The sequence below is a fragment of the Venturia canescens genome, chromosome 6, assembly GCF_019457755.1.
Source record: "Venturia canescens isolate UGA chromosome 6, ASM1945775v1, whole genome shotgun sequence".
Lineage (NCBI taxonomy): Eukaryota > Metazoa > Arthropoda > Insecta > Hymenoptera > Ichneumonidae > Venturia > Venturia canescens.
In genome coordinates this window covers 5,568,613-5,590,471 of record NC_057426.1, presented here as the reverse complement: position 1 = coordinate 5,590,471, position 21,859 = coordinate 5,568,613, and the positions used below count along the sequence as shown (strand labels likewise).

Here is a 21,859-nt window from a genome sequence, read left to right as displayed (position 1 = left end):
CTATTTATATGCGAGCTTCCTCCAAAAAACGGTAGCTAATCCTCGGGAATCTTTAACTCTTCATTGTCTCGACAAACGTATGAATATTCCGAAAGAAAGCGAATCTATTTATGGGCTGGAGAAATCCCATCGGTATACATGGGCTGGAGAAGTCGATGACGCAATTTCGTCTGAAAAAATGGATCTCGATTCCTTTTAAATTGCAAGATCACCTCTCAACGTGCCGTTTGAACGTGTAAACAAACTTCCATGATTCATTGTGTTTGAGCGCCAATTATTAGCTATACTAAAACCACTCCGGGAATCACGAGTCTCCGAAAACCCCACGGTCGGGATATGGACGATAATTTTTGGGAATCCTTTCAACCGCAGCGATGATTTATCACTCGAAGGTCGGCTGGTGGAAAGTGCACTGGGAGCATACGTCAAGAGACTCCGCAGGGCCTCGGGTGCGTTGACAGCTCTTTCGTCTGCTCGCGGCGAGGCTCTATTTTATCAGGGGATTAAATGATTCATTGTATTTCAACACAGCGAGGACGAAGTTTTATTGAAAAACATCAAAAATTAACATCGTTACGAGCCTTTCAGCGATGACAATTTTATTCACTTTATGACTGCAGCTTGGAATCTTTCTCGTCACTTTTCTCGACTCTTTCATAATTCGTAATGTAACCCTGACTCGAGTCTCCGCAGTTCTTCGTAACCAGCGATAATAACACGTTGATATACGAGATTTTTTGAACAAATGAGCGATAAACTCGCAGAGTACGTAAAAAAAAGTACTGAACGTTGTCAACTCATTTCTTAACGGGATCGATGCTCCTGGGTTATCCAGAATTTGGGGAAGCGAAAAGACAAAGTCGAAAATCCAATGATCTTTGAAAATTAGGAATTTACTAGATCGGAAAGCTCGAAAACTCGTGATTCGTGTTGCCTCGATGAACGTCGAACCTTCTAAAAATCAGAGCAATCTCGTTCACGCTGATTTTTTACTATAAACGATTGATAAATCCCGAAATAGTTTTATCGGACAATTAAATTCTCACAATAACGTGGAAACGAATGAATAAACTGATGCAATGAAATGTCAAGCAGAACAAGGAATCGAAACGATTGAAAAAACCGATGGAATATAATTCATACGAGAAAACCATTCGAATCAGTCCTCGATAATTCTCTTGGAAATAGATCTGTTCAAAAAGCTTTCAAAATCACTAAAATAAGTATGAGTAAACACAAAAATGTTGGATTGTGGAAAAAGAACGGATAAAAAGTGAAGCGGGACCGTCGACATTTTTCAAACGTTTATTTATACTATGCAACATTTCGATAATATATGCCAAAAAATCCGGTATACAATGATCTCAATAATGTCAACAAAGCTGCGTGTTGAACGTTAGAAAACTATGCAATTAGCATGAAAAATATATTCCTTTATATATATCTCTCTCTCCGTCTTTCTAACCACTGACGTTAATATGAAAATTAAATAATAACGATATTTCGTACGACAACAAAGCAACATTTGCGTTCGCTAAATGAGCTTTAAAGTTTTTAATTAAAAACACTTTATTTTGTGCACAAGCTGCTGTGCTCTTGCGGTTAAGGCTTTTGGAGAATTTCTGCAGGAACATTGTGACCGAAACGACTTGTTTTTTTCTGTTTTCATTTGATTTCGTAAGTCCATTAGATTTCAAAGTCAGCGGAGTTAAAGTTAGCCAGTAACTTTGGGTATTACTCAAAAAACGATAAATTCTTTCGAGCTCAAAATAATGGAAGTGACGGTACAATGTTCCTGTGAATCACAATCGAACACTTCGAAAGCCACTTTCGGACGAATAGTACTTAATTGCATTTGTTTTTCTCTCTTTCGTTTTTTATTCTTTCACTCGGTTTTGTCAGAGCAGCGAGTTTATTCGCTGACGAGAATCTCGTAGTCGGCGAAGGCGACTTCGGTACCACCGAACGGTATGTAGAGCACGTTGTGCGACTGCTGAACCTTTCCAATGGTCACAGTACCCTCGTGCTCTACGCGGCCTACGAAAAGAGGCTCCCCGTCCTCGCTCTCGCCTCCGGGGATCGCGTTCGGGGGAATGTTTCCACCGCTGGTCGGTACCCAACGCGGATTACAACCGCACAGAACCTGAAACGATCGTATTTCATGGTCAGCATTTTCTTCGAGTGATTCGGGATGTCAAGTTGCATTTTGAAATGTTCCTTTTTTTTCTTTGATAATTTTCCTCGTTTTTTCGATCAAGCGTTTTTGAGAAATTGGAAAGAAACCTGGTAATCGCTCTTTCCGTGTTCTCCACCACCCCAAGCTACGTAGCAAACGGAATGACTCGGCTTGACCTTGCCAGGAATGAGAGCGCCCTCGTGATGGGCACGCCCGACGAACAACGGTTCGTCGTCACGTCCGCCCTCAACTGCTCCCGGAGGAATCATTCCGCCGGAAGCATCGCACCAGCAAACGCTGCCGGCCGAAACTTCGGCGGGGGCTGACGGAGCCGCTGGTCCAGTTTCTAGAAAATTGATTCAATGCAATTGCAGGCTTCGGATTCTCACATCGAATTTACTTGATCGTTATTTCGGAATTTTCCCAACGAGGAAACCCGAAATTCGGAAAATTTTCGCAGCCCATGGAAAAATTGAATGACACTCGAGAAAATCGTCCGATATGAACGTTCGAATCAAGATTTCGGAGCCATTTTCATCTCGTGATCATTCAACCCACTGCTCCCCGTTTAAGGGGAGTCACCAGAAGGTTTACCCGTGTGGTAGACCGATTTTTCGAAGTTTTTTCGAGCATTCTGAAAACACCCTAAAAAATTCGACTGCCACACGGCTCAATCCCCTTAAATTTTCACATGACTCTAATGAAAACTGAAAGTTTGCCAGAAAGTTATTGGCTCCAAGTTTTTTCGAAAAATTATCAAATATTTTCGTTTTTATTGGGTGCGAAAGATTTCCGGGTTTCCTCTCGTGATGTTAAGTAATCAATTCCGAGATGATGCAATGCAGGACGATGGAAAATTATTTTTTTTTCTCGATTTTTTTCTCGAAAATAACGATTGCAACCATGTTGATATTGAGTTCTTCGTGCACAGGTAATGTGAGACTGGAAAACTTGATACACTTCATTCCACATGCAAACAAACAGTGATTTTGAAAGTTCAATCAATGCGGTGTTGAAGTACGAGCCCATCGAAGCTGTTCGTGCGAACATAAAGTGCGAGTGCATTTACTTGTTTGTAACGTTTTTTATATATATATCCAACGAAGAATTACGTAAAAGCAATGGTATGAGCGTTTTGAAAGGACGACACTTTATCCACAAAAAAAAACTCGTCGAAGGACATTTTTTCAATTGTTCTCGAACACGGAAAAAATAATTTAGGAATTTGAAACGTTGAATCACTTGGCTTGAACAGAAATTGAACAGAAATCTTCTCTGATCAAAGAAACAAAAAAAAATTCTTTTTTCATGCATCGAATTTTCTTTTCGCTTGAAGAATTCGTTCATTTTTTATGGCATTTCCATTGTGCTCAATGTAAAAAAAAACTCTTATCCTAATGAGTGGACGTTGTGCTTAATATATTTTCCTTTTTTTTTCGTGAATAATGGCATGATTTCGTGACGAATGTAAAAATTCACTGACTTGAGCGAAATAATCGAATCAAATTCCATTTAACGATTATTTTGCGATGAATATTGATACGTCTGCAAGCAGCATTTCTGTACAACAGACACAAGTTTCGCCACCCAAGCTCCATAAGGTTACTAAAATTAGATCGTTAATCGTCGAATTTAGACGAATTTTTTTTGTTTTTTTTTTGTTTTTGGTTTTTTCTACAACATCGATCAATTATTAGGCTCGAGATTTCCAAAAACCGTAAAAATTTAATGTCTTCTTCTCATAAAAAATCATAAAAATGACGGATTTTTGTGTGAAAGCTCGATAGAAATTATTTTTCAATTTCTCAGGTTGTTTGACAAAACCGCGTAAAGAAAGTCGGTACGCGATGAAAATTGTTTGAATTCGAACGATTTTTTGGTTATTCCTCTGCCTTTAAAGTTTCAAATGTTAAACAGAAATAGAAACAAACGATAGAAATTTGTACGAAAATAAATGCAGATCGATCGTTGTAAGTTTACGTTTGGTCGCAGGCGGCAGAGCCTGATGATGCTCGAAACGGAGTTTCCAATTTCCGGTCGCGCCCCAACCAGTGCGCACGCCAACGTGACTAATACCAATGGGATTCGGGTCCTTCCATTCCAACAGTACCGGACCTCGTTGATCACCCGATTTCACGACGATGTGACCGTCGAGCCAAGAAATTGAGAATTTCTTGTACTCGTTTGGGTTCAGTAGATTCGCCGTATTAACGCGAACCTGAGGCCGAATCGTAACGCGATTTTTGTCTTTTTAATTTTTATTATATTTAAATTCCCAGTCGTTTGTTCCAACAATTTATAAAATAATCAAGGAAACTCGAATTCACGTCACGATTTCGTAACGTCTATTTTTCTTCTCAAAAAATCTTTCCTCCTCCCCCCCGAATAAATGAATTTTGAGACGGAAATTTTGCGAATAAATGAGATAAAAAAATAATCGAAATTAAAAAAAAAAAAAAAAAAAGGAACTGGGAAGGCGAACCTTGTCAGGCTGTTTGCGATCGTATCTGATGACAGAAGCCGTGTTTTCCCAACCACCGAGCATTATTTCGTACATGGGGCTGGATTCCCCCTTACTTTTGCTCAAAGCAATGTGAGCGTTGCTCGCGGCTTTGACTTCAATGCTAAGAGCTCCGGAACGTACGGGATGAAACTGATACTTCAGTTCGTCCGGTGTTTTAAGATTTTTACCACCTTTTTTTCATGATGGAATAAAATGAAGGATTTTTATCATGCTTTTCATCAATGATTTGCGTACTGGAGGGTTAAAAGGGAGTGACACGATCTCGCGAAAATGCTCGATATGTGATCGGTAAATCCCGTGACAATGAATCAATGACCGTGCACGAATTAACATGTACACGATAAAACATTCCCAAAAAATTTGTGCCGGAAGCCATTCTCGTGGAAAATCAAAAACGATCAACAAGCACCGCGATCGAGATCAAATCTACGATCGGCATATATTTAACTTTTCGCATATACGTTACGTACGAGCACCGTGACCTCCGATACACCTGGCTGTACGGACCACAATCCGGTGCAGATAATTATCCGAAAAATAAATAAATCAATAATCAAATTGCGGGCTTTTGTTAATATAATTGTACGAAATATAAATCGATAATGTTTTTCGTTCGATGCTCATTGCTCCTAGATTTATTCTGAGACTAAATTTCGAGTAGATAAATCTTCCGATACTTTGCCAGTTTCTCTTAACAATTATTGGAACGAATGGATGCTTGAGTGAATTGAATTGCAGGCAAAGATTCGACGAGCCATGACCATTGAACCCGAGACATTTCGTTTGTGCAACTACCCCATAATGGAATCCCAATAATTCAATCAACTACGCAACTGTAGACACGAACTCCCTTAAACTAACTCAAGCTTTCCCTCGATAGTCGAACTACTGAAATCGAGCTCGTTTTCATATTTTTTTAATACCGAGGGGAAACTCTGGGCTGAAATTCTCTCGCCCTTTTCGTCTTTACCTTCGACGAGCCACTCTCCCTCGGCACCCCAACCGGTGCAGACACCGAAGCAGCCAACTCTCAAGTGTTCCGAGTCTTGGTAAGCGAGGAAAGGAGTAGATTCTCCTTCTTTGCCGACAGCGAGGTTATTCTCGTGCCATCTTACCCAGAAGCCACGGAATTCATCGTTACTCAGAATTCCAGGTGTGTCCGCTTCAGCGACCTCGGGCTTCGTCCTGTTTTTACGGATTACCGATTTGCTGTTTCCCCATCCACCGATGAATACCTGACGATATTTCGGCTCATTCGTTATTATTCAAACTTTGAAATCATCATAGTTTAATCATAGAAATAGTTGTGGAAAAAAATTGGTCAGCTATCATTCGAGGGGTCGAAAGATGGAGCTTCTTTTAAAGAATAATAAATTTGTGGCTCGAAAAAGTGAGGCTTTCGCGGACAATTACATTCCCATAAACTACTTTTAGGCACCCCAAGAAAAAAAAACTGCAAATTTTTCCCAACAAGCGTTGCTTTCCATTCGAACTGACTGTCGGACAAAATCAAGTTCACGAGGCATCCATATAAAGTAAACTCCGTCAATCAGACACTAGGAAATGTCGATTCGAGTCTGGATGAAAGCCAGGAAAAGAGTAATAAAAAAAAAATTAAATAAAAAAACTGGCAGCTCACCTCGTACATCGGTTCTCCCTCGCAGGCTTCGGTGGTCAGCGCGATATGGGCATCGTTAGGTGCTTTTATGCGGAATTGGATTTGCCCACTGGCGCAAGGGTAAAACTGGTACTCCAACTTGTCCTCGGTCTTTAGTGCTGCAGAGAAAAAGACACAAGAAACGAATGAACTTGTCGCAGCTCGGGTTTAGAGGTCCGTGAAAAACGGTAAGGAAGCATGGACTCGAGGATTTTGGCGGAATGCCAACCCCTCGCGGCGAGCAGAGAAATAATTAAATCGTCATACGAAAGGTTCACAGAGAAAAAGTGCTTTTCGTAGTGGTTGCAATGAAACTGTAAAAATGAAAAATATCGTGTCAACAAAAGAGCGTCAAATTGTAAACCAAAAACAAACTTTGACGGCAAAAAATGCGCTCATTTTGTGCAGTTTAAGGGCGCCGCAGTGTCCAGACGCGTCTCGAGATCGATTCTCGCGTATCCGCGAGTGTGTGCATCAGGAAAACACTAGAAAGTAGGACATTGCAGGAATCTTTCCACAGGATGGCAAAAAGATCGATAGACAGGCCGTCGTTTATGGACGCGAGGATTTTACGAGTCAGGGACGAAGCGTTGATGTCGTCGAGAGACTAAGATTTGCTCAATTTTGCGAGCGGTTTTGCGCACTTGCCGATATATAGACGTTTGTTCGTCGACATTGAACCATATTTTTTCTATCTACTTTACGAGCCGGTTGTTAAAATTTACACTCGCTCAATACGCCGACGAAGTAAAAATGGAAGGCGAAAAAAAATGTTATTTTAACTGTCAACGCCGATAAAAAACGCTCGTTCGGGCTCCGTTGGATAACTCGATTACTGTCGTCTCCTCCGCGCTTTTGTACTCGTGCACGTTAGAACCGTTTATCGATGCCGGCCCCTGCGCACACGTGTGCTCGAGCAATCAGCGGAGAACTAGTGCAATGATAAATACAAATTTTCCAACGTCGACTCTCCCCTCTGCGTCGACGTGGCTCATATTTTTTCAGTTTTTCTTTTTTTCATCAATAAATTATCCGTATTCAGAGTACACGAAGGGATTGAAATTCCTTTAGACTTAAATCTAGAAACGAATGAGCGTTTAAAAGGTTTTTCGAACATCACGTGAAGCTAACCCCGATTACCGGAATTTACGGTTACATTTTCAGCGCGTTGGACAAAGTCGAACAAAATACTCACAAAGCCGATGAATGCTTTTTTTCACTTGGTACTTATAACCGGTGAAGGTGAAAACTGTGAGGAAAACAAAGAGCTTCGCCGAGAAATGAGCCGGTAAAAAGCGTTGGCGGAATGACACATCGACGAGGAATTCTTCACGAGCACTTTTTATGGCACTTGCGAAGTTTCCATTCATTTTCGGAATAACTGATTGCTACCGATCATCCAGTTTTTGTTTCAATAGATGAAAAAAAAAAAAAAAACAACGAGAACGAAGAAGCAAAAAAATTGTCGATTGTTTAACGATTGCAACGAAACTACACGAATTTATCTTCAGTTCGATGCTTCCACGATGTCAATTGACGATTGTAGTTTTGTCCAGTTTACCGATACACTGTCCACTGACAATGGGAATGATACACGGAGAACCGGAGCTTCGCAAACAGTCGGTTTAGGCTTCGAGCATACTTTCGTGTATACGCAAAAGACGAACTCGTTTGCTGACATCATAATATTATTGTCACCTCTACAATGGGAGACGTTACGAAGGAACTTGCCCGGCTCATTCGCTTATTATTCGCTTACCAGTGTCTCAAGGCTGAATCGAATTTCGTCGAAACTTAAAAAATTGTTTTTTTCGGCATATCCTCGCTCGCCTTTTCATCATTTTATCTCTATTTTCCCTTTTTATTCTCTCGCACAGTCGCACCTGTTTCTTTTCAATCGCCTGCATGATATTCGCAGAAAATTATTCACCAATGAAACCCCGAGATATTGATCCTTCTCGGCTACGAATTTCTCGTGGCTCAATGTAGAAAGAATGCGAAACGTGTGTTGAAGGATCGATTTTTATGGCTTTTTCGTGATCAAGACGAGTTCCGAGGCCTGCTAAAAGAGGCGGTGGCCAGGTCATTCGTGTTAACCTCGCGGCTATCCAAACGTCATCGCCGCGTGATGTCACAATTATTTTAGTATAACGGTTTTATTATTACTCAACGCATCACCGTCTCTTGTACGTGTTTACAATGATTTATTTTATTTTCATCGTGTACAGTGCAGCGCAAAATTTTCTAACCAACTGAAATAATTTTTTGACAATTTGTATCGAGTAATCGATGTCAGAATAAAAATTCTTTCAAAAGATCATTATTTTTCGACGGAATATGAGAACGCCGCTGAAGGCATCTTCGTTCGATCAAAACTCCCCAGAATCCTAATTTTAATAAAAAATCTCAAAACTTCAATGTCAACCATCGAATTATTTACTCGAATCGAACCATGCTGATCGTCAGTTAAAAAAGTCTTGGCCACACGCGACACCCCCTGGATTATGATAACTAAAAATACATTTCGAGTCTCTCCGGGAAGATCAATGGGATCATGAATTGAGAATGATTTCTACGAGAAAAAAAAAAAAAAAAACGGATTCAAATGTAACCTTTGATGAAATCGTGGTTTCTATTGCCGATCGCAATAGTACTGGATGTCTCGTTTTAAAACGTAGGATGAGATTGACCCGGATTTGTCGCCCGAATTAATGATAAGAACTGATGATCCGGACCGTGCCAAGTTTGCAATTAACATAACAATGCAGGAATTTGAGTAATTGAGTCAATCCGGGATTGCGCAATGGCGATAACACATAAATACGTTTTGTGTGTGTGTGCGCGCGTGTGTGTGTTATACGCGTACATGAAGCCCCGTTTTAATCCGCTCTCTGTGGTCCTGCGTGCAATAAAAGTTTCTTTGGGCACGTATGTTTCTACTCATATGAGAATCGACGTGCCTATAAATGTCCGTGACGCGACTTACATACTATTGTGCGAAACGATCCGAGCTTCTCCTCATTCCTCGTACGAATTTACTTCATGACCTGAACGAAATATTATTTATAACTAAAATTCTTCACAACTTCAATTATTTTATTGTGTATGTGAGTTACGAATATTTTCTACCATTAAATGACTCACTGTTTGAGCATTATTTAGACGGGGAATTGCACTATAAAGTTGAATCGATGCACGTGAAAAAAAAAAACGATTTTTTAGTACGCTTCGATTTAGAATGATCGAAAATTTATCGTTTTTTAAATCTTCTGCATGCTCTGATTGACCGGAAGCTGTGAAATCAGACGATTCACTTTGTTGAAGCGACTTCGAGGATACCAGTAGAAATGGACTAATTCGAATTATCAAAAAAAGAAATAATAAATTTGTGAATGAGGCTGCTGAAAAAAGTGAGCGATAAAAATACTTGGGACATTCGAACTCCACGATTATTTATAGTTTCTTTTTTTTTCTTGTTTTTTAAACTTTTCGACACTTGAAAATGGAGGAGAATCGAAGCTACTGCAAAGTTATTCATTCTCGTTCGAGATTTCTCTCGTTGCAAGATTTTTTCGTGTTAATCTGCTACAAAGTATTTAGCATCTTTTTTAAATTAGCGGCCTGCTTTCCGCAGCTTTCCACCCACACAATTTTTGAATGCAATCCCGCTCAGCATTCATGCAGTGCAACGGGGGTTTTTTTTTTTTTTTTTTACTCTGAACGGACCGGAGTAACGCTTCGCTGTCATTGACCTCGCATAGCGACGCTTCTTCGTACTTTCGCGTGATCTAAGTACGGCACATGGTTACAACAAATACAGTGTTACTCAAAAGCTTCGAAACCTCGTTCATCAGATGACTCAGTTTATGCTTCCATTCGTACGATTGTGCACCCAGCATTTATTTCTCAAATTCACCAGAGTCTCGAAATACCGATGAAAAGTTTGATTTCCGGACGACTTACAAAGTGAATTGAAACCACCACACGGTAAATCTCGTCAAAATCAAATCGATCGTATCGATTCGCGTTATCAATTTTTTTTAATCAAATGAAATTTCTCATTGAAAAAAAAGATTTTCTTGCTTTTTTAAATTGAATTTGAGTTTTCAATTTAGGTTATTCGGGACTATACTGGGAAAGCTTCGATAAATCCGTTGAAGACGTTTCACTGAAAATTGCATTTGCTGAAAGAATTTTTTTCCATAATAATTTAATTGAATCTATAGACTGTTTAGAAACTTTTGAACGCTGCTGTACACGATGATGCATTGCATTAGTAGGATCCCGTTCGATCGGTCGACATTGTCCGAATCGCGTCCCCTCGCGAACGTCGCTCGAGCGATGATTTGTCCTAAGCGAAGACTACTTCGTGGCGAGCGAAACGAAAATGAAAAAAAAAAAAAAAAAAAAAAAACATTCCGGAAGTCTCCTTCCACCGTGCTTATTAGCTTGGAATTAAGCGAGAGCCAGCATACCGTAACGGAAAGAAGAATCGAGGGGGACGACGCGAAACTTTTAGAGTCAAAGATTCGGTGGAAAAAAATATCTCGAAATTTTCGTTTTTCAAATCGTAATTGAGATTAAAAACGTTTCGGGATGATTGGAAAACGAAAAGCGATAAATTTTGCAGAATTAATGAAAGCGCAATGCATCGGTGGCATTTAATTTCTCGTGAACTTCGAAAAAACCTTGCCCCATTAAGAGGAACAGCGTTCGAATCCAATTTCACTCGATTCCATAATAACTCTTTGACTTCCAAGTCGTAAATAAAATTTTATAGTTGCTTAAAGCGACAGTTACGTAAAAAAATTAAGCTTTTCGTCGAAAGGAATGTAATCGAATTTTCTATCAGCAAAAGGTCGATCGCGCTCACTCCAATCTAGGACACGATCGACGCCATATTCAATTTCAACGATTATCCTGCGCAACCATGAAACGAATAACGAATCATTTTAATTCCTCGGATACCTCGGAGACTCGTGGCCTCGAGGTTGCAAAATTCAATCTGGAAATCGTCTTCCCTCGCGAGGACACACACACACACACACACGCACACGCACGACTCGGACAGTTACGAATTGACGGCGAGAGATCCTAGAATAGATATTATAACAAGAGAGTGCGAAAAGCCCGCTTCTCAAAGCTCGAGCTTAAAGTCCCCGCACTCGAGCTTCACAGACTCCCACCCATTCGCTCATCATTTCATCCAAGAATTCAAAATTAACTCGGTTTTGTTTTGATCTCACAATACGTCGTGCTGGCTAAACCGGTTTCGCCGAGTGCCTTTGCTAAAGCGGAAATAAAAATGTGGAAAAAAAAATGATCGTTTTACAACGATTGCGTAAACTCTTCGGATAATTGCACGCCACGATTATCTTGATTTCATTTGTTACTAACATTTATTTGTAAAACTGATAAACTCGGTGATTGTTGGATCGTGGAAACGGTGAAAATGTCATGGTCGCCAACTGGTTCCGTATAAATTTTCTTCCCGATTCTTTCATCGCGTTCTTACGTACGTTTGTTGCAAAACATTCGAAACGATTTTTCGCAAGTTTTTTATTCGCAGATTTTGAAGTAAAAATCATTCGTTCATACTCAACGTTGAAAAAATCTTTAAAAAACTCCTCCAAATGTGTTATTTAAACGTTGAATTAAAATAAACTTTTTTCAATGTTCAGTGAGATCGCTCGAAATCTTAAGCCGTTTGATTTACCAATGTACCGGTTCACGCTCGTAGACACGATCGTGAAACATGCCGGCCGGTATTTCTCCTTGTCAAACCGTCCAGCGAAACCTCGCCCTGACTATATTTAGAAGAGGAGATTCCTGCCCTCCCCCCAGTCGATCTCTTTCTCCATACATTCTTCTACGACTTCTCATTTTTCCACTATTTTACAACCGGATCTTTATGTTTCTCTCAATAACTGTTCACCGCGTACACGAATGTTATTAAATTTCCAGATCATCTTTACGGCCAATGAAAGCCAAAGATTTCTCGATGATTTTTCAATTAAGTTTTGCCTTTTTTCAATATTCATTGATTCTTCGGTTTGACACATGAATTTTTGTATTTTTTTCCCCATTACCTTTGACCTGCAGACACCGCCGGTGCCACTGCCCGTAAACCGAATTTGAAAACCCCGAAAAAAACAACGAACGCTCCAATTTCCGAAATTTTCGAGTGCCTTTTGACCTGAGATAGTTAAAAATCGACCAAAGCTTCAGTACTCACAAATAGCCATGTTGACTGGAGAATGCAGAGATTTTTGGTATCCTCACGAAACGATGCGAACGTTACGAATTACGAACTCGAACTGTGCTACTCCCAGGTTTCTCACTCTTACGCTTTTCTCCCGTTCCTGAGAAGCCTGCGCATGCGCCATTTATCCATCCACGATTTGTATACAACAGACGAAAGACAATTTGTGAATAATTACTAACAGAATCTGACTCACCAATCACATGCGTGGATATATCCATCAACGTTTATGTCTGCAAATCATGCTTTTTAGTGTCGAGTTAGTCGAAATATGCTAAAATACCAAATTACCATGATACACGAACACTTTTGTTTTGTTTTTTTTTTCTTTTTCTTTTTTTTTTTCTTTCGAATGTTGTAAAAATCGATGCGACATTGACGATATCATTGCACACGTTTCCCGACCATTCTTTCGGTTAACCGTCTCGATTTCCGAGCCCCTCGATATTCCTCAGTATTTTATACTAATTTCATCACATTTTCATGCATTTTTATTGTTGAACTGGCGAGAAAGACAGTTTGATGACAATTCTGTAAATAATGGCAGTACAAGGATTGCATTCGTCGTCCTCTGACTCCAAAACGCTCTCCCCCTTCACTATTAATACTTTGAAATAATATTTTCGTCTCGACACAGTAAATACGTAGTCCTGACTCATGCTTAATCGTTAGGATCCTCGAACATTACGATTTGCTCTACATTCGCTAACCGGAGAAGTTTGGCTCGGAAATATCCTGAGAAAGGAAGTTTCAAGGCTCTCCAAAAACTTAGTGCGGCGACAGTTTCTTACTCTAGAATGTTTCACTTTTATGGCAAATCGATTTTTTTCGAGTGGAAACATTTCGGACTGCAGACACTCGCATTCAAGGCAACGATGACCAGAGAATTTTGTTGATGCAGAGAATATATGACGCGTCACAGCAGATTCGTATTTTTGTAAAATTACATTATTTCAAAGCCCTGCATTCCCAAGTCTCAATATGATGAAAACATATTTTCAACTGGTTGACTAACGAGTCGATGAATTAGCTGTTTCGTAGATAGTCTCATTCACCCTGATAAAAATAAACGATACACTAAAAGAATGAGGTAGAATGTAACACGCGTTTGTACCGATGACTCATTTCACAGCAATTCATTCCTAACGATTGTATTAATCGTGAAAGATTAATACAAGAAACTCAGTGCTCGCCACGTATAGTTTAGCCGGATAAATACTGCAGTTGCTGTCGTGCACTTAATTGAATTTCTGTCATTATGACATCATCGCTAATTCGTCCTTTTGATGCGACACGCCATATTTTCAAGTCTTCTTATACTTCATTTCTTATATTTTTTTTATATGCTAAATTTTCGAATAGCTCGCATGCATTTTCATTTCCACATGCCACCGAGACCTTGCTCAATGATTAAGAAGAGCGTAATAACTAATACTGGTTCGTATGAATCATTTATCAGCCGTGGGCGAGATTTTATATTAGTTATGTTACGGAGCAACGTGTCACGACCTCGGTGATATATATTGCGTGATATCGATTTCGACTGGTGCACGACTCGGTCTTCTCGACGCCCTGGTACCGGGGTTTCGTGTCGGTTTCATCAATTTTTCATCTCGCGTTTTTGTTTCCCCGATGACAAAAATCTCGATGGTTGTTTGTTTTAGCGATTACTGCAAATTCCTCATTGAGCTTCGACGTTTGTGGGTTTCGCATCGAAGATTCAATGCGCCCTGCTCCATCTACTTGTCGAGACTGAAATCCGTTCGTAACAGGGACTGTGGTGTCTGAGCTGTAGAGAAGAGCAGCACTACTGCCGATGTGCGCGCTTTCTTGTGGCTGAATGCGTGCAATTTTTTATTTTCGTTAGAAACCTTTTATTTGTTATATTTCGACTGTGAAAACATTGAAGATAATGAAAAGTTCGGAAAAAAATAATGCTGAAAATCATAAAATATGATTTTCGTCCCATCGGCAAGGATCGCATTCGAGACCAAAATGAAGTAAAAGCAGGATAAAGCTGTTTGAATCGAATGAGGTTTTAAACGTCGTCGAGACAGAAAGTTTTGCGAATGAATTGACAGTGTTTATGCTTTTGATCGATTTTTCTCGTTTCTCACTTTTCTATGGAGAATGGACTATTCGAGAAAGAATAAAATTTTACTGGTATAGTTCAACGTCTCGATGTCGAAATTGTCCATTCGAGTACCTTCGAATGCAACAATATTTTCTCGATAATTTCCGTATGTGCCTGCTTTAAATTGCACCAGGAAGCTTTGGAATTGGCCGCGTAGTGGCACTGCAGACTCTGCGCACCGTTCCTATTATAAAATTTGTTAAAATGTTTTCGATCGTCGATAAGAAGGGGATACTTTGTGCAGGTTAATCTTTACTGACAGCTGATACAACAGACTTCCACGGAGAATCGATTTATCGATACGAAAGAGCTTGCGAAATCGTTCTTCTTGGGAAGAATCATTTGGCTAAGTTATTCTTGGTTCGGTGTACAGTTCGAAAGAGGAGACAACATTTGCCGTTGCCGTTTTTTACACACACTGCTATATATTTATTCACCGCGAGAAGTTCGTTGACATTAAATAACAGCCTTGCGGTCGCGCCTTTCTCCGTCCTCAAAGCGACGAATCTCAGCTATTTTTGTTGTATCTTCGATCTATTGCTTCTCGCGAGGCTTTCAGAAGGCATTGCTCTCACGAGATGTGCTCGCACCTTTTGGGCCGGCGTCGATGAACGCTTCACTTTTATTATCTCGCATCCACCAATCGCCTACGATTGATATCAAACTCAATTAAAAGTTGCCCTGATTAAGGCCAACGAGGATTCAAGTCGTGGGATCACCACGATCGACAAACTTTCACAAATTAATGCGATGCCGCGCGAAAAATTCGAATTGCAATTTTTTTCATTCACGCAATAATCGCTGTTTGGAAATCATTTTATTCTTTAACTGCCGAAACATTTTACATTTTGTTTCAATATAAATACCAAAAGAAGAAGAAAAAAAAAAAAAAATACAAAATTGAATAAAAATTGCAACAAACTTGTAATCATTTTCAAGCCGTTCCACCAAGGAGATTTAATTTTGTACATTTTGCATGAAGTCTTCGATTTATTGTCATCCCTAAAACTCGTGAGCCAATAAAAATGGTGAGCTCAACAGTGAAAAGTGTCAGGTCAGTGGTTCGCAGGAATTCAAACACAAACTTGACGTATTTTCTATTCTATTTTTCGAATTTTCAAAAACATTCTCAAAAATGGCTTCGAAGATTGATAATTCGTGGCCCCCAGTCAAAACCGACGCTCGAACGCACTCTACCGATCCAAAAAAAATCTTGTCTAGGACTTGAACGTGAAAAAAAATACCAAAAAATGGATCGCTCATTATTCGAGTGCGGTTTCATGCTGCTGTTTCTTTTCCTTTTATTTTTTGATCTTTCTAATGCGATCGTGCTTTCGTTCGATATACCGTCGTTAAGCACAATCACCTAATCAAGTCCACGAGCGTTCAGTCTGATCGCTGATAATGAATGTCAATTGCAACGCTCTTCTGTTGCTACTACCAAGTCTATCGACTGGCTAATGTTGCTTCTAATCAGAACAGAAGGAAATATCGATCAGCAAAATGAATGGTGAGCGGTCGTTAAGCGTGTTTGTCAACAGTGTCGAGCACATGTCGCTCGACTCCATGAAAAATCAGTATTTCAAAGGAATTTTATTCCATAAGTCAACAAAAAATCTGAGCAAATAATAGACGAAAATCTTTTGTTTATCGACGAACTTAATAAACATTCAATCCATAGAATCACGGTTTCTTGAAAAAAAAAAAAAAAAAAAAAAAAAAACTCGACGACGCTAATCCCGAAACAGTCGAGCGACTCGATCACAATGAGAATTTCAATTTCATTTGCGCACGTGAAGATTTAAAAGTATTTGCAGTTAATCACTCTTCGACACTTTTCAATTCTTCGTACAGCTGATCTACGTGCCTCGCCACCGGCAGAGCAGACGCGTAAGAGTCAAAGTTGTTTATGCAAAACGTGTTTCGGAATAAATCTCAGCGACAAGGTTTTTTTCTAAAACAGCCTAACTGAACAAAAAGGTGGAAGAAAAACGTTTGTTGAGGATAAATATTTAACTGGTTAGCGTTTTATTTATTTCGTTGAAAGAGAAATTCACTCGGATTGTCCAATGTCATTCGTTCATGACGTTTCAACTACTATTCTCGAATCTACCAAACTTTACACTTTCTCCGGGGATTCATTCGATCAAAATTCGTACATCCGAAATCATCAGAGAATTCTTGCAAATTCATTAGCACACCGTTGACTCGGTACTTACTAAAGGCTTTTTTAAACCAATACAAAAGCCTTTGCGGAATTTCTTCTTCATACAATGCGCACTGAGTGCTAGCGAAGCTTATCCAGAACATTTTTTCAGGCGAGTAGCCCTCGAATCCCGTCATTTTTTCTTCCTCTGAGTGTTTCGCAACCCACTTTTTGTACGCGGCGTAAGTCAACTTGACGCCTCCGAGCTCACGAATGTTTCGTGGCAGATTATCGTCGTTGTCAATCTGTGCGAAAGGATAATACGAATAATTTACAATGAATCGTTGAAAAATGGTGCAAATTTCATTTTTATCATAAACTCGAAGCTTTTCCTCGGCCCCACAGTCGAGACTTACTTCTAAACCAAATTCCTCTTTAAAATAAATTTTGAAATGTTGACTTATGCACCCAGATCGTTCTCGAAAATTAATAGTAGCCGTGTTTTTCCACCAATAACGTCCTTTGCCATCCACGTCGAAATATCGTCCGTCGTTGAATAAGCCATGCGTGATCCCATTCCCAATCCTGGTGCCGATCGTCCCGTAGTTCATGTAATTCGGGCGTTTCTTGTCGTAGTACAAGCCACGGAGAATTCCGTCGTACATAACTGTGCGAAGAGAATTACAAAGAAAAAAAGTATTTTCTCCGGAAATGTTTGAAGCGACCGAGGCATTCGGTAACTTACCAATACTGTGATACTTTGTCATATATAAGACGTCGATCAGAGTAGTAGGAATGCGCAATATCGAGTCGTCCTCGGTGATGGGCTCTCTCAGTAATTTGTAATGTTTATCGAGATCGAAAGCCGACAATTTTTTCATGTTTTCGAAAAAATTCTCCTCGTCAAACTTCAGGCTTTCGTGATACTTTTCAAGTTTTGTATCGTTCATCAACTCGTCCGGATAACCGATGTGAAGAGTCAGTCTCTTTGATTTCTCGATTCCGGTGGTCTTCGTTTTGTTGTCCAACCATTCGCCCTTGATGAATTCGGCAAATAAAGATAACAATTAGCATACGAACCTTGGCGAAAATGGAAATTTTCAACCGGAATAAAAGCTGCCGGATGCTTCATACCTGCGACCATTTTTCGGACGCCATTTCATTGATTGTCTTCGCCATTTCGATCACATTATTTCGTGACTCTTCATCGGTGTATTTTCTCGCATAAACTCCTGAGATAGCCAGATCGAGGTTCGTCATTAATTGGTTCGTGCACCATTTCGTTCGGTTACGATCCAACGAAACGTCCCGCTTGAGCGACAAATATTCGTACACTTTTTTACGCAGTTTTTCACTCGAGTAAACTGCGTTTCGGATAGCAATCTTAGATAAAACGTAATTTGCTTGCACCCTTTTTGAAGTTTTGCACATGAGCGCCTCGAGTTTGACGTAGTACTCGGGATCGTCTACCAAAATTATTTCGTCCGGGGTTACGCTCATGTCAGATGGCAAACTTTGTGTGATGTACTCCATCCACGGTACACTGCGATATCGGCGGCCGAATTCCCCGATAGTCTCTCTAGCATGCAGCTTCACCTCTTGATCGGACTTTTTGATCTACGCAATACTCTCAATTTAAAATCACGAATAAACGCAATCCTGGATACATCAGGAAATCAGTTTCCACTCACTTTCGCTAGATCGATCTCGAATTTTATCATTTCTCGTAGCTCCATCAAAGTTTCATTTTTATCAGCGCCAAGTTCCACTGCCAAATCCACCACCAAATTGTAATATTTGGTGAGAACTGATCTTGGGATGTCCAAACTAGCCAAGGTCCAACCTCCTGCAAACCAACCATGAGGGGTGGTCAACTGTTGAAAGAAAAAATCATTAGAGCTTTTATTATTTTTTATAATTTTTATTTGAATTTTCATGCTTTTTTTAAATGACGCATCTTCTTCTGTACCTTCATCCCGGAGATGAAGTATTTGTGGGGAAAACTTGGAGATTCAACTATTTTCTAACTATACTTGATCGAGAGTGTTCAAATTTTTTCGTTTACTGGCGTTTGGACTCGAGACCTGTGAGCCCGAGCCACTGGAGAAACCGCTTTCCCATTGATCATCGTTACGAACGATGAAATATTGTCGATTTCAAGACTCCAGAATTGGTAACGTCAAAAATGATGAATTTATCTGCGAACCTGAATTATTCGCTGACCAGTACTTTGATCGATGGTGACGTTACAGCCGATCAAGTGCCCGATGCCATCCTCGATGATCCACTCGTCGTACTTGCTGTTTCTGTGAAATTTATGAAACGGTTTCCTCCAATCGAAATTACTGGCGTTCCATGCTCGACCTTCGAGCACTGGCCAACCACCGAACTCGTTCAGAAATAGCTTGAAGGCTTGGAGCCCTCGGGGCCCCGAAGAAACTGTAAAAATGTTGAATCGTTCGGTATTTTTGAAAAAACCACATTTTCTTGCCGATGAAATTTTTCGAGCGTAGTTCTTGGTACCTGGATTCATGCAACTTTTGTACAACTTCGTGGCAAGCTTGTAAAACGTTGGTTCATCGGACGCGACTTCTGTGGCGAGCGTCAGCGTCAATTTTTCACGTACATCGTTCATCAGAGTGTGCCCATACGTTAGCGAATTTTGATTCACGGGTATTTCGGCAGATTCCAGAAAACGACCGCAGACGAATTGGTAAAAATCTCTACAGGGCTCGACCCTTGACTGCATCTTTTCTTGGATCGTTGAAGCTAAAGATTTCGAGAATTTCAATTGCTGATTTAGCACGCGCGCTACTCGCCGCTTCCCGGCATCTCGCGGACAGAAAAGGTCGCGACAATGTGAGAAAAAACATCGTTCAATCGTTCGATCTAATAGTTTTTTTCCTCCTCATCATTATTCTTAGTCCAAGCTCAAGTTTTAAATAATAACGAACCTGTCCAAGAGCATGCTTCTGACGTACACGTGCCGTTGGCATCCACGGCATTGCAAGCGACGATGAACAACAGGAAACCAAAGACTGTCGATTTTTTAATTCCCATTTTCCAAGATTTTTCTTCTCTCGTCCATTGTTGTTTTCTGCCATTGTCTGGAGTGTTATTTTTTGAGGTTTTACACTCGTTATAGACGAATGATGAAGACGAAACTTACACTTTGTCGGATCTCATATTTGCTGCTTAATTTTCATTCCAATTGGAAGCAAATTATTACGGAGTTTTGAGGTTGAACGCAATCACCATAAGAGCGAAATGAATTTGAGCCGGAGAATCGATTGAAAATGATGCAGAAACTTGTGCGTACGCGAATTTTGTCTTTACAGAATTGGTGAAAAAGCGTAAATGAATTTGCTCGTTGATTAAACCAGAATTAATGCGAGTGCATGGACTGAGCATAAGTTTTTATTAAAAGCGTGTTTTGGCATTAATTTGTCGATGAATTCATCGCCGAATATACTTTGAAAATTGATTTGAAACATTCCACTCTTTCGTGTCCTTGAAATATTTTATAATTATCTCATTTCCTAGAAAACACGGGGGAATACCTGAGATAAAATGGAACATTTTTGTGCTAAAGTTTCGTACGATGTAGAAAGAAAGAAAATCGAGCGACGGTGAGAGGACCAGATGGAAATATTTCTATTTTTTAACGCTCGATATTTTGCAAGGGAGCGAATCCCATTTCGTTTGCTGACTAATAAAAAGCAACTGGTGAATTTGATTTTTTTTTTTTCAATTCATGAAACCGTATTTTTAAAGCAATTTAACAGAATTGAAAAAAAAAATGACAAATCAGCAGTCGAAAATATACAAATCAAATTCAAACAATAAAAAATTCAAACAAACAAAAATATAAAGATCGAAATGTGGGAATAAATCGTCCGAGGCCGTTCGTACCGATAAGTGTGAAAGCTCCTTCAGGTGAAAGGTTTCGAAACACTTGTCCGAGTGTAGTAACCTCGACAGGAAAAAGCCACGTTACAATGGGACGTCGAGAGGCAACCGGTTTGCGAGCAAAGTCGAGGAGACGCGCCTCCGCGTCTCGTGCATATCAGGCACATACGCCCCACCGAGATAATCAACTTTGGATCGCATGTTTCTCAAAAGTTTTGCTCGCCCCCGAGGCTACAAATGACGAGTATCGTAAAAATTAATTTTTTTCAGGGTTCAAAGTACACGGTTCCGACCTCGTCAATAAGCAACAGGCGACGAAAGTTTCGCACGATTTCGATCTGGAGGAGAAAAAACAGGTACACGAATCACTCGTGTGTGGGCACACGATGCAAATTTTTTTTTATTCCATCGAGTTTGGCCACAGCCCAACGAAGCGTTCGTATTCCTCATCGAACGTGGAATCCTTTTCTGTCTTTTTCTTCTCGTCTCGATACTTGGCTCGGCCTTGATCTAGTCTTGCGACCATGAAACTCACCACTACGCAAACGACTTTGTAGCATTTCTGCACACACGCTAAATTCGAATAAACAGATATTTGAGTTTACGAATGTTATGACGAAGAGGCGTTCTCGAAGTGATTGAAAAACCATGAGATACGTTTTTCGTAACTTTAAACAGGAGAAAATTTTCTTTCGAATTTAAATTTACAGAACAAACTGGTTTTTTTTTATAAAAAACACAATCAGTCTCTCAGTTTTTGGACACCGAAATTCTAGATCCAAAAAAATGAGAAATTCTGAAAATTTTCTTATCAACGAAAAGTATTTTACTAAATTGTTCCTGCGTCTTTGTATTTTTAACTGCTCGTAAATCGTTACTAAACACGAAAGTCGACGTGGCTCAGTCTCGTGATTCTCTGCATTGTGAAACGTTTGAACAATACGAATGAGGTTGAGACGCCAATGAACTTCGAACACAGACTAGAATAAACAGAAGGAGGGGAAAAAAAAACCAGAATTTCGTCGTAATCGAAGGCTCGGTTAAACAAAAT

General features: G+C 39.9%; 2 protein-coding genes across 4 annotated transcripts; both read right to left on the bottom strand.

Moving 5' to 3' along the window:
* Nucleotides 1-1,289: 1,289 nt before the first annotated feature.
* Nucleotides 1,290-12,747, bottom strand: LOC122412149 (uncharacterized). 3 transcript variants are annotated; one of them, XM_043421490.1, is made up of 7 exons: nucleotides 12,593-12,747; nucleotides 6,340-6,476; nucleotides 5,671-5,935; nucleotides 4,659-4,870; nucleotides 4,157-4,394; nucleotides 2,284-2,522; nucleotides 1,290-2,143 (listed from the first exon to the last, which is right to left on the bottom strand). In XM_043421490.1, exons 1-7 carry the CDS (start codon nucleotides 12,600-12,602, stop codon nucleotides 1,913-1,915), a joined length of 1,332 nt encoding a protein of 443 aa, XP_043277425.1. In that variant the 5' UTR covers nucleotides 12,603-12,747; the 3' UTR covers nucleotides 1,290-1,912. The 3 variants fall into 3 exon arrangements, with proteins under 3 accessions (XP_043277425.1, XP_043277423.1, XP_043277426.1); XM_043421488.1 differs by lacking the exon at nucleotides 12,593-12,747 and adding an exon at nucleotides 7,553-7,939; XM_043421491.1 differs by lacking the exons at nucleotides 4,157-4,394; nucleotides 4,659-4,870; nucleotides 12,593-12,747 and adding exons at nucleotides 5,171-5,197; nucleotides 7,553-7,927.
* Nucleotides 12,748-16,760: 4,013 nt separating this feature from the next.
* On the bottom strand, nucleotides 16,761-20,258 carry LOC122412259 (neprilysin-2-like). The gene is made up of 9 exons (XM_043421692.1): nucleotides 20,069-20,258; nucleotides 19,854-19,996; nucleotides 19,423-19,668; nucleotides 19,106-19,338; nucleotides 18,591-18,773; nucleotides 18,034-18,516; nucleotides 17,645-17,936; nucleotides 17,316-17,566; nucleotides 16,761-17,204 (listed from the first exon to the last, which is right to left on the bottom strand). The coding sequence occupies exons 1-9, from the start codon at nucleotides 20,083-20,085 to the stop codon at nucleotides 16,863-16,865; spliced, it is 2,190 nt and encodes a 729-aa protein (XP_043277627.1). The 5' UTR covers nucleotides 20,086-20,258; the 3' UTR covers nucleotides 16,761-16,862.
* Nucleotides 20,259-21,859: the final 1,601 nt, after the last annotated feature.